At 43.4% G+C, this 13,414-nt stretch overlaps 1 protein-coding gene across 1 annotated transcript in view; it reads right to left on the reverse strand.

The window, feature by feature from the left end:
* The window catches only part of SMC6 (Structural maintenance of chromosomes 6), a 67,803-nt gene that overhangs the window by 49,468 nt on the left and 4,921 nt on the right, over positions 1-13,414 (reverse strand). Inside the window, exons 5-8 of the mRNA XM_084578390.1 lie at positions 12,573-12,678; positions 6,037-6,235; positions 1,057-1,137; positions 401-502 (exon numbers count right to left, since the gene is read on the reverse strand). Of these exons, the coding sequence (XP_084434516.1) occupies positions 401-502; positions 1,057-1,137; positions 6,037-6,235; positions 12,573-12,678 (488 nt within the window). The remainder of the gene's footprint in view (positions 1-400; positions 503-1,056; positions 1,138-6,036; positions 6,236-12,572; positions 12,679-13,414) is intronic.

Below are 13,414 nucleotides of genomic sequence, written 5' to 3' on the forward strand. Positions count from 1 at the left end.
ATACGAGTGATGTTAAGAGACGGCCAGAGGGTACAGTAGCCAAGCGGAGAAACACAGTTTAATGACAGCAAATGAACATGGGCACAGCACATGATGTGAAGGGATGATAACTGATGTAATGAGTGGATTCCAAGTGTACCTTAATGTAGCAAGGGGCGACAGAGTCAGGCATGCAGATGAAATTAGGAATATTGGTGCAATCAAGTCGCTGGAGCTGGCACAGAACAGTGCAAATTGGAAGCATATGGGAGAACAAGGCAGATGTTTGGGCTAGTTGGTGAAGATTCATGACGAAAAACGCTGCACATTTCCTGGTGTCTTAATATGGGCTGTTTTTTGTTCATCAATGCAGGAAATCCAACGTAACAAGGAAAGAAGCAGGAGGAGAAAAGTGGCTCACCTTTTCTTTGTTGGCCACGTCTCGCTGCATCGCCAAACTCTCCACTTCGAGCTCGTCATAGCTGGTTCTCAGCAACTCCAAAAGTGTTGCCTTCATGAAAAACTGCAAATGCCGTAATGGTCAGTACAGGGCGTTTTGTGGAACACTTAGGTTCCCCGAGCACCTCAATATTCGTGCGCATCCCTGAATTCCCCACCTTCCTTTGCCTAACCCATTTTGGAACTCCCCATATTTTAACTGCTTAGAGCGGCTACTTTTACTCTATAAAGCGAAGTCATAGTTTGAAAGTGGCCATTTTTACGACAGGCTGTGCTCCTTCCGGCTTTCTTCTGCATGCATATTAGGCACTGGGCAGCAAAGGGTGTAAGACAATGTTCGCAGGTTGTTCAAGGGACTTACGCCCAATGAATTGGGTGGGTCCTCAGCACCACTTAAAGACACTGGGGTTCCCCCACGCTAAGCAGACCCCTGGGATAAAAGAAAGTGAAATCTAGTAGACAGCTTCAGCCAAGATTACTACAGCCCTAACAAACCTCAGTAGGGTTAAGTACATAAGCGCGTGGAACCTAGCTAGCGAATTCAAACTAGTACAGGAGCATTGTTTAGAACTTGGATCTAGGACAAAAACATAGCCAGAAACAGAGCAGCCTTCTCACATTGTATCTGTCTTTTGGATTCTTGGTGTTCATGAAGTCTCGACTAGTCTCCTGGTTCAAGAGCATGACGGGGTTGTCAACCTGTGTGCAAGAGAGAAGTTGAAATATGGCAGTACTGACCGCAGCGCATCATTTCATTTTGCAGAAGCCCGGTGAAAATGAAGTCTGTAATGATCTGGTGCAGACTGTTTGGCTACAAGAACTGCATGAGATCGAAGAGCGCAACATCTTTCGGGTCTTTTTGGTGAGCAGTCCCAACACTTTGCTATGGCGGAGCGCTATTAGAACTCCCTCAATTCCAACCCACGCTTTTATCCACATTCTCATCTCAAGCACAGAACTTGAGCAGGTAAGAAAAAAAATATTTTACTTCATTCTATAATGAACGCATCCCATTCAACCCCTGCTTACTGTTAGGAAACAACCTACTTAATGAAATCTCATCTGTTTTCAGTTTTCTTAAAGAGTTTGGGATTCTAAATAAGCTGTAATTTTCTAAACACTTTTCATTTTCACTCATAAAAGAAGCTCAGCAACCTTGTGTTTGGCGCATGATGGCTATATGCCATCATGCGCCAAACACAACACTTTCATCTCACTAGTGTCAAGTATATTCGGAAGTATTCCGACAATTGTTGGAGTTTAATTCACAAAACTTTTTGTCTCTCCCCAAGTTAAAACAGCTGAACCCCGTTATAAGAGACATGGATGTAACAGACAATTCGGTATAAGAAACGCCATTCACCTAAAAGGTTGGCCGTCTTATGACTTTCATTAAGTGGACTTCTTTTTTAAGAGACATTGGATGTAAAAGACAATTTGCTATAAAGGACAAATTAGCCTCAAAGCTTGGTACACAGTCTTACTTGTAACTGACATTTTGACATTAGATGCGGCACCATCACCAGGTTATGTAGCAGCTACAGTAAAAACGAAAGGAGACACACCTGTGCTGTCATTATTAATTATAACTTAAGTAAACAAAGAGCAGGCCAATCAGCTATGAAATGACTAAAAGAAGCCCCTGCAGTGGGAATGCAACATAGAGAAGCTCTTCAGGCTTGCCACGAAGAGCACAAGTGCGAGTGCATATGTGAGCATGAAGAATACAGTCAACGACCGAATTTTCAGACATGTCAGATATTCCGGACGACTTCGCAGCACCGCCACGAGCCCCATAGAATCAATTTAAAGGGCACCTGAAATTTCGGACGCTCGAACCCCCTGCCATCCAATTTTTCGGACTTTTTGATGCTACGGAAGGTCTGAGACCGCAACTGCGTCATACAAAGCCGCCATTTTGGCTATCTCCCATTTTGCGTACCATGTCACAGCTTTGAACAATTAGCCGTACCTAGCCGTCACACACCGATTTGGTCTGGCCACTCTAGCTATGTTCACCACCGCCTTTTCCGGAGCTACAGGAAGCGCCATCGACGCCGCGACCGTTTTGCCTTTTCGTTCCGCAGGCTCATCGCAGACCACATGGTGTTTTGCTAAGCTAGTGCATGGTTTTGCTACGTGCTGCGTATTGTGTCAAGTGTGCTCTGCGACGCTAGGCCTAGGTGCTTCGACACTTTGCAACAAGAGGATTTTGGTTGCCCGCGATGGCCCCCACTCTGTCCTCGTCGATGGCATCGAAGCGCGGAAAACAGTACTGTCGGTTAATGATGGAGAAAAAAAGCCGCCATTATTAAACAAGTAATGAGCGGACGATCGCAGGCTGACATGGGTAAGGAGTTCGGCATTTCCAAGCAAACAGTCTCGGATTTTATCAAGAACAAGGGCAAGATCCTGGAAGCGGCCGAAAAACCATCTGGTGCCAAAAAAAAGAAAAAAAAAATGCAATCCAAGGTGTTCACCCAAAGCTTCAGGAATCCCTCATCATTTGGCTTAATTCAATGACTGCAAAGCGGTTGCAGGCCTCGGGCGGCGTCTTTAAGTTTAGTGATGGGTGGCTAAGAAACTTTAAACATCAAAATGACCTCAAGTTCAAGAAGGTGTGTAGTGAGAGCGGCGCCGTCGACAATGATGTTATTGAGAGTACCGTAACGGAAAACTGCAGTCTTTGTTGCAGCAGTTCTCTGCTGACAATGTTTTCAACTGTGACGAAGCTGGCTTTTAAGATGTTGCCGGAAAGAACACTTGCTTTTGCTGGTGACCCATGCCACAGTGGCAAGCACAGTAAAGAGCGGCTGACCGTTCTCGTCAGCAGCAACATGTATGGCAGCGAGAAGCTTCCCTTATTTGTAATCGGGAAGTCGAAGAACCCGAGGTGCTTTAAGTGGGGACACCCCTCTTGGAACATTTTTTCTTATCTATGGACCGATTTGTATTAAACTTGCATCACTTATGTATTTTGACATGCTGATTTTAAATATATCATTGTTTCTTTTGTAGAGAGCATAGTTTTAAGAATTTTGCCTAATTAATGTTCATTTGGAGGTGAGCTATTTATTAAACACACAAGGGCATGATGAAAATCAGCCCACATAAATTATCTAGAAATATCACAGAGCGCAGCTAACCAAGAACGGAGGTGCTAGATTAATTTGAACTTGCATTACAGTACATCAAATTTTTCTGTGGAAAAGCTCGATTTGACACCCATTATAAATAATTAGTTTTGTAAATGTTGCCTCATCATAATTGCATATATTTGAGTCTTACTGCACTCTTCAAGAAAGTATCTTTGCAGCAATGAAAAAATGAAAGCAATAGCAATTATAGTTCAAAAGATATCGCTCCTCCAAAATTGCAACGCCCTCAAAAATGCTGTTTCGAGAAAACAAGGAAAAACATGTCAGAACATGTAGATTTAAATTATGGCAAGGTTTGACATATCATATGATCAGAAATGATTGGAAAGTAAATTAAAGTAAAAATTAATGTGTTATACCAATTTGAGCCTCAAAGGAAAGGTCTATTTTGGTGCCAAGACAATCTTTACAGTAAATTTTCCGGTATGGTTATTACATTTACCTTGGAGTCAAAAGATACATGAGGTTAGGTTTAAAGAAAATAACCAGCAAGAGCAGAGCCAGAAATATTGATCTGGTAACTATCCAAAATTCAATTTTGAGAAATCGGCGAGAAATGTTTTGAGCGTATTTTTGAATTACCAAGGCTAACAGTAACTCGATAAAATGAGTTATGGCTGGTTTCTGGTGTGAATGCACCGTTTCCCATCGAGATAATTGTCCCTGCAACTCAAAAGCAAATTTATTTCGAGAAAGATCGCGATTCCGCATGCCGCGCGTGACGCCGTTTCGCGATCACGCCACTAACTTTTCTGAGTGCTCGATCTGTCGCGGCCATGAAAACTGCTTAGGTATCACTTTATCAACTGCGACATGATTATGATGCTCGCACGCGGCAGGATTCCCCTCGTTCGCTCTCCTATCTGTCCACCACCTCGAACCTAAATTTTCCCCGTTTTACGCCGTGGTCGTGACGACGGGACGTCGCTAAGCCAGCTAGGCCTGCAGACCTTTTCAAAATGGCGCCAGGCCCGCAAGCAGTCGACGCGGGCAGCCAACCAAAAGTCATTTGTGCCACATGCTTTCGGAGCCCAATAGCAGCGCGTGTTTCGCGCAAATTTGTCCCTTTGTTTTCCGCTTCGGGTGTTTGCTCACGGACGCCAATTGTGACATGGGGATAGCCTGAATTATGATCTTTCAAACGAGACCAAAATGATGCCTGTGGAGCGCGTATTTATCAATCTGTGCTCGATCAAAACTCAGCGTGATTTGACCTCAGTTTAAAGGGCCAAACGTTCAGATTCGCATTTTTGGAACTCTGTAACGTGCGAATTAGGCGGTATTTTTCAATGGAAATTTGCAGATAGTTGCGGAAACATCCCAAGACTGCAAAAATGAAAAAATAAAAAATCCAAATTTTGGATCGATTTTCGGCCGCAAAGAGCTGTGTCCCCCATATTCAGCATGTCAAACTACATAAGTGATCCAAGTTTAATCCAAATCAGTCCAAATCAGTCACAGCCGCTGTTACCCTTTGTCGAACAAGCATAAATTTCTGAGGGATATTTTTGATGGTGGTGTTTTATAGCTTTGGCTGCTTCTAGCACCTTGGTGGTAAACTGGCTACTTTTACGAATTCGTGGCGCTTTCTTTACTTGAATTCTTGTAGTGTTGCCAGACAAATTGCTTAGTTGCGAATCACTAGTTGCGGTGCCACGTCACATCAGGATCACACTTTGCAATTGCTGCATAGTTAGCCAACATATACAGCTTTGGCACATCGGCCATGAGGCACTTGGCCTTATTTTCAAGCTGGGACAGGCTGTGTTGAACAGCATCAATGCAGCTATGAAGCAGATTAAGATTTACAACTGTTTCAGCAGCAAATAAATGTAAGAAAGTTGCGAGGTGTGGTCAATGTGGTGGTCCACCAAGCAAATGCAGTATGTAAATGAAAGCTATAATAACGATTTCGTGACATGATGTACCCTTCTTCTTTGCGTATTTTAGCCGTAGGATGCCTGCGCTGAAATAAGGTCTGGTTGGAAAACGTAAACGCTGTACCCTGCTTACAAGGGACCTTTCATATAAGAGACGAAAACTGCTCCCCAGTGCATGTCCCTTATAAAGGGGTTCAACTTACTGACAGCCGGGGGCATTGTTTTGCTCCTAACTTTTGCAAATACATTTTCTCATAAATTTTTCCACGTTCTGAAAAACTGCTATCAATAACACCACAGCATCACAAGTTTAAATAATAAGAAAGTGTTTCACTTTCAACCCCAAGTGCGCCAGCATAATCTTTTAGGTGCTAAATGAATGTCAGCAGAGCCCCAAAAAAAGCAAAATTCAATTTCCACTGGACGAAGGTTGTCCTCAGCGTTGTTTTAAAAGCAGCCTAAGCTTTCAGTTTCGCCGAGACATACTTGCGAAATTTCGGCTCTTATCTTTGCATTCGCAAACAGCAAACACCAAATATGCCAAGTCTGTGACAGCGTACCTGGATGTTGAACCTGGTGACGATGCGCATTAGTTCTTCTTTCTTGCTCGACATCACAGTACCATTGCTCGATTTGATTCTGTACTGAGACGCGCCATCGTGAGACACCCTCCTCGTGACGATGATGCAGTCCCCGTATTCATCAGGCTTGTAGGCATTGTAGCCCACGTTGCGAAGCTTGAGAGTCACCTCCGCAGACCTTTCCAACAAACAGACAAATGTGTCATCCTCAGGAAGCCAAACAGTGCCAGTAATTGTCAACGTAAATGAAAATGAAGTGACAGTATGTTGATGACTGCACTGTTAGTCGAGTGCGTACGGGAACAGCTGGACATTTTCAAACTTTCATTGCGGAAAAGGCGAAGGCACTACACTGCAGTCCACTTACCGTATTTATTTGCATAATGCTCGCACCCCCAACATTGTCATTTTTTCCCCCCTCGCATAATCATCGCACCACCAATATTACCACCGCAAGAGTCGTCTGCTAGTAGTAACAAGCGCCATCTTTGGAGCGCTACTGAACCTAGCTGGCCTCATTGTGTGCACGCGCTACCAGGCGACGATAGCGTGCTCAGGTAATCATCATCATCATCCTACGTTATACTTATCTTTTTCTTTTTTACCTCCATGATGCTCACAGTTGTCGCCATTTTGAGAGGTGTCTCCCCTTCTCATTGTCATTGTTCCTTCGTTCCGTCCGTGTTCCTTGCTTTGTTCCACCATCTACCGTGTTCTTAGTGCGGTACTCAAGTTATACAGCTGCTTTTAAGCTGAAAGCTTTCGAGAATGCGCTACAGCATAGCAACTGCGCTGCCAGCTGGCAGTTCAGCGTCAACGAGTTCTGTGTAGTGCGCTACTGGAGACAGCGATTGCAGTGTCAATACGGACTCGGATCAAGTCTCAGATCAAGAGTAGAACTGTATGGTCTGCTGTGAGCATTATATCACGGAATGCAGACAGTGATAATGGGGCTGCGTGCGGTAAATAAAGTGCTTTAGCAATTTGTGCTTATAACAAGGGTAAGTTCTGCTTGAAAGTTATGATTTGGTTATACAGTGTTCTGCAATTTTATCGGAACAGTCTTGGAAATTTTTCTCACTGGTCAAGGCGGGAAAATTTTCCAAGACGGTTCCGATAAAGTTGCAGAACACTGTATATACAATAGCTGACCTAAGAATCCCGATTCGCACCTATTTAAATTCGCTCTTAGCGCTTCAAAACATTTGCTCGAAAATTTGCCCTGCATAATTATTGCCCCTCCCCCCGAACTTAGCATCAATTTTTCACAAAAAATAGTGCAAGCATTATGCGAGTAAATACGGTATAATGATACCAGATATAGCATTATATCGCTTATAACGATCAAATTCTTGAGATTTATCATTTTTTCCATTTCCCCTATGTAAACATAAACTAGATATAACGATCGATTATCAGTGGTACATCGGATAAAACGATAGCTTTATCTCCGCGCGGTAGCTGTTTACCACGAAAATATGATTGAATATTCAATAAAAGACAAAATATTAAGACAATGACGTGAAAACTCGACATATGCAGTGAAAAACGGAAGGAAATGAGCACTATCATCATCGTAATCGCAGCCGCGCAAGACTGCTGCGGCCGCCATCGCCGATTCTGCGTTTGTGGAAGATGGCGGCAACCACATTGATGGACGGCGCGATAGCTCACGAGATGAAACGGAAGATTCATCGGGATTTTCGGCAGGGTTTCAAGGTTAGAAGCCTAGTGAAAAAATACGGACATTCACACTCTACGATGTTAACAATCATCAAGGCTGGGGTTATCCTTCAGTTCATCCAGTCGCTAATCAGTTTCATGCACGCAAAAAGGACTGCCGCCAGCGTACACAATACTGGAAGCGATGCTCACAGCGATTGTCAAGATTCAGCTGCTGCTCATGTAAGCGCAAATTTCCGACTTCTTTAAGTATGCTTAAGTTATTTTATGTCTATTAATAAGTGTTTAGTGCTCTTTACGATGATTAGCGTTGTTCAACTTGATTTACTCATCTTAAGTAGGCAAGCCTAAATGCATGAGAAAATATGTGGGTGTCCTTTTTTCCCCCATTTTTCTTTTTGCCAGTCCAGATATAACGATAATCGGTTATAACGATCGGATCTTTAGGTTTTCTCAACATCATTATAAGTGGACTACGCTGTAGTACAGAGGACGCGCGATAAACGAAACCCGCATAAACGAAAACTCCTTTTAAATGAAACAATTTCAAAAAAAGTCATTGGTTTCATATACAATCAGTGCAGAGTCGCGCTCAACAATCAAAACCCCATTTTGCTTGCAACACGGATAAACGAAATCGAAACTGTGCATGAGTCGTCTTTGTTGATGGTGATATCCAGAATCCAATCCAATCCAGTACCGCACGCCTTGGTTTTTGTTGTGCGGGTGCCATTTCGCTCTGTTCCGTAGCTGTGTTCGGTGGCTGTGTTTCGTGACTTCTTACCAGCGTGCAGTATGGAAGAAGCTGCTAGAAAGAGTCTTCAAGAGGGGACACGGCTCTTTGCGGCCGAGAATCGGTCTAAAAATCGGATTTTTTATTTCTTCATTTTTGCAGTCCTGAGATGTTTCCGCAACTATCTGCAAATTTTGGTTGAAAAATACCGCCTAATTCGCACGTTACAGTGTTCCAAAAATGCGAATCTGAACATTTGGCCCTTTAAATTGAGGTCAAATCACGCTGAGGTTTGATCGAGCGCAGATCGAGAAATACGCGCTCCACAGGCATCATTTGGTCTCGTTCGAAAGATGGTGATTCAGGCTATACCCATGTCACAATCGGCGTCCGTGAGCAAACACTCGAAGCAGAAAACAAAGGGACAAATTTGCGCGAAACACGTGCTGCTATTGGGCTCCGAAAGCATGTGACACAAATGGCCACTTTTGGTTGGCTGCCCGCATCGACTGCTTGCGGCCTGGCGCCATTTTGAAAAGGTCGCGTAGGCCTAACTGGCTTAGCAGCAACCCGTCGTCACAACCGCGGCGTAAAACGGGGAAAATTTAGGTTCGAGCTTCATTCTAGAGAGAAATAGAAGAAAGGTAGAGATAAGAGGCGCGCTAGTGACGCGGCAACGCCGCATCCTGTTATCAGCAATGCGACGAAGCGCCCACGCTCCGCGATGGGCCGATAAGGGCATAGCTGGTGGTGCTCGGCGTGACAGATAAGGAGAGCAAAGAATTTCCTCGAGGCGATTCCTGCTGCTTGCAAGCATCGCAGTCGTGACGATGCAGTTGAAAAAGTGATACCTAAGCAGTTTTCATGGGCGCGACAGATCGAGCACTCAGAAAAGTTAGTGGCGCAGCGGCAGCGGCGATCACGAAACGGCATCACGCATGGCATGCGGAATCGCAAACTTTCTCGAAATAAATTTGCTTTTGAGTTGCAGGGACAATTATCTCGATGGGAAACGGTGCATCCACACCAGAAACCAGTCATGACTAATTTTATTGAGTTACTGTTAGCCTTGGTAATTCAAACATATATGCCCAAAGCGTTTTTTGCCGATTTCTCAAAATTGAATTTTGGACAGTCACCAGATCAATATTTCTGGCCCTGCTCTTGCTAGTCATTTTCTTTAAACCTAACCTTGTGTATCTTTTGACACCAAGGTAAATGTAATGACCATACCGGAAAATTTACAGAAAAGATAGTCTTGGCACCAAAATAGACCTTTCCTTTGAGTCTATTTTTTTTTCTTTTATGGTGTAACTTTGGCTCAAATTGGTATAAAACATTATCTTTTACTTTAATCTACTTTCCAACCATTTCTGATCATATTGATATGTCAAACCTTGCCATATTTAAATCTACATGTTCTGACATGCTTTTCCTTGTTTTCTCGAAACAGCATTTTTGAGGGTGCTGCAGTTTTGGAGGAGCGATATCTCTTGAACTATTTGTGCTATTGGTATCATTTTTTTATTGCTAGAAAAATACTTTCTTGAATAGTGCAGTAAGACAGAAATATATGCAATTATGATGAGGCAACATTTACAAAATTAAAGAACATTAATTAGGCAAAATTCTTAAAACTATACACTCTACAAAAGAAACAATTATATATTTAAAATCAGCATGTCAAAATACATAAGTGATGCAAGTTTAATCCAAATCGGTCCATAAATAAGAAAAAAATGTTCTAAGAGGGGTGTCTCCCCTTAAAAGCCAAGATGAAAGTTTTTGATGATGTGAAATGTGCCAAGGAGTCGGAAACTGCTATCGCGAAAAGGCATGGCAATCCTAAAACGCACGCTTTCAAGGATTCTGAAGGGTCGTGACAAGATTGAAAAAGCATATAACAGCGGCGCTTTCGCCCATGATAGGAAAAGGATGCATCTGGCCGAACATGAGGACCTTGAGAAAGCCCTTTTCCTGTGGTTCAAGCATGCTCAAAGTTCCAATCTTCCAGTGACCGGGCCTATTTTAGAGAAGGCGAGAGACATTGCACTACAGATCAAAATTGAAGACTTTAAATTCAGCGATGGCTGGTTAAGCCGTTTCAAAAAGCGTCACGGCCTTGTTTTTCGCACAATAGCAGGTGAAAGTCCCATGGTAGATAATGATGTTTGCTCTGACTGGCAGCAGCAGAAGCTTCAAGACTTCCTTGGAAATTACAAGCCGAGCTGCGTCTTCAACGTGGAGGAAATGGCGCTTTTTAACAAGCCTTTAAGGGTCATAAAACTGCCAATAAACGAAACAGATTTCCTTGTCCCCGTCGAGTTTTAATTAACGGGAGTTCACTGTATGTTTCAGGACTATCACCAAATTTCGGTGGCATTTTTCTTCTCGTTAATAATGCATAAGCCCTTCCTGTATATCAATCTGCACGCAGTTTTCGCCTACAATCGCTGAATAATTTACAATTGAATTTTCTTTTCTAATCAGTTTCGGCAGCCGATAGATGGGAGTGACGTCACAATAAAGTCTTGACGCGTGGCCTAAAAAACAGCGCTGATCCTTCACTTGTAGTAATTCTTCTCGAGGCAGGCTGGCTTTATCATTGTAGCAAATTCACACAACACAGGAATGATTATATTGCTGTATTTTCAACCCTCATGTGACCTAGACTTGACTATGACGTCACAGCCATCGCTCGGCTGTTGAAATCGAAGCTTTGCGGCGTCACACATGACATCTTTTTACTTCCCTGGTACTAATTAGCAAAAAAAAAATTATTTAGAGCACCAAATTGGCCGAAATGATCAAAAAAGATAGAGTCAAAAACTGCGAGACGGCATATTATTTAGATGCACTAATGAAACAAAATGCTCACGAGTCGAGCACAGTTAATATTGATGGTGAATTTGCAGAAATAGCATACAGTCAAACCTCGATATAACAAACACGCATATAACGAATTATTGAATATATCGAACTTTTCCGAAATATTTTTTTTCAAACACATGCAGTTTTAACCTCCCATAGTGCACGCGGTTCGGTATGAAACGGATATAACGAACCTTGCGACGCCAAGCACCATCTCATTTTAATAGCAGGAGGTAGGCTTCGTTGCACTACAAGTGTGTTGTGCGGCGCAGCAAACGTTCAGGAGTACCTCGCAGGCATTGACAGTGACACTTCAGCGGTGACGGCAGCGGCACGATCGAATGTTGCTTTTTGCATCCTTTGCATTTTCGTGCTAGCAGCAGCCGTCGTAGCGTGCGTTCGCTGAAGGCTGCGTCGGTGGTCGTGTCGAGTGAGGTGCGCGGGTGTGTGTAATGCGGTGATGGCGATGAGCGTGGAAAAAAGAGCAGCACTGACGTTAAAGACCAACTCGAGATAAAATCAGGGCCTTCAAGGCAGCTTACAAGAGGAGACTGACACTCTTCTCATGAAGCTTCGTATGATGCCGGACTTGAAAATCGACCTGCTGGGAGCATCAAAGCGGTATGGGACAGCGTGAAAGGCGAAACAATTGCCAACTGCTTTCAGCATGCAGCCATTTCCTCGATCGCCCGAAGCATATCACGCGCGTACATTGAGTGGATGGCAACGGCCCTCCACCAGAAGACTCCAACCGGCCGACTGAAACGGGCATCGCTTGTGGCCGTTTGCCACTGGATACTCGAAGCGTGGGCCACGGTTTCCTTCGAGACTGTGGAAAAATGTTTCAAGGTGACAGGGATATCAAACAGGAGTTCGGAGGAGGACGACGACAAGGAGTAATGTTTTGGACACGGGACGAGCCTGAAATCCCGACGAGTTTAGCGGAGGAGGACGAGGAGTTTTTTGACAATAATAAAGGCAGGTACCACCGCAAATAATTTTTTTTCGCTGTCTTTTTTCTCATGTAATTGCCGCACCCCCTGATTTTCACTCCAATGTCAGAAAAAAATGTGCGGCCACTACACGTGTGTATACGGTATTTTCAGATTTTTTAACTGTTCGTTATAACGAGGTTTCACTGTACTTCCTCCAAATTGCAACTCTATGCTTCCGTACACTGAAATGATAAAAAAAAAAAAGAAAGAGAAAAATTGATATGATGACCCACCGTTTTCCTGTTTGTATGATGTTTTTCACATTTCTGCCTCGTGATGAGGCAGTTGCTTTTCCACCCAGGCCTATGACAATGGAGGCCAAGACTGCACTTTTTCCACCTTGAGAAAAAAAAAAAAAGTGTATAATGACCAGCATATAAAAGTGGAGGAAATAAAATCCCACACACACAAATTATAATGGGAGCTTGACAGCTGACTGCACTGTACCATTCACAGAGTACGAGTACAGTCAGCTGACACTAATCTTCCAACTAAGTTGCATGAACAACCAGCACTGCTTGCTTACTTCCAGATTCCCTGATGACATGCTATGAAAAAAAAAGACACATACTCACTTTACCAAGATTCGCTAAGCTTACGTACTATGCCAGAGAGGAAAAAAAAAAATTTTTATCGTTGCTCTACCAAACAGCAAATTTTTACAAATGCACTCATAGGCAAAATGCAAAACTATCAGCTGACATAAGGCAAACAGTTATAGAGACATCGGCAAACAGGAAAGAGTGAAGGCAGCTTACTGTACCAGCAGGCTATTATACAGTACAACCTCGGTAATTCGATCTCAGTTTATTAAAAATCCCACATAATTTGAAGGTTTTCGGCGGTCCCAACATTTTCTATGAAAATTTTGTGGATAAATTGAACAGTCAGCGCGCCTCAACTCGGTTAATTTGTTAGTTCTGACTGTGGCCTCAGTGATCTGTGCCATGCGGCGTGCGTCTCGGAGTCTGGAATCAGTTTTCAGAGATGCCGCAAGGTGCCGCTAGCACCATGAGGTCTTTCCACGTTTTCACTGTTCCTTCGTCTACCATATGCGTTGCGGTCGTCGCACGGT

The sequence above is a fragment of the Amblyomma maculatum genome, chromosome 9, assembly GCF_055883805.1.
Source record: "Amblyomma maculatum isolate TAMU_Amacu chromosome 9, ASM5588380v1, whole genome shotgun sequence".
Lineage (NCBI taxonomy): Eukaryota > Metazoa > Arthropoda > Arachnida > Ixodida > Ixodidae > Amblyomma > Amblyomma maculatum.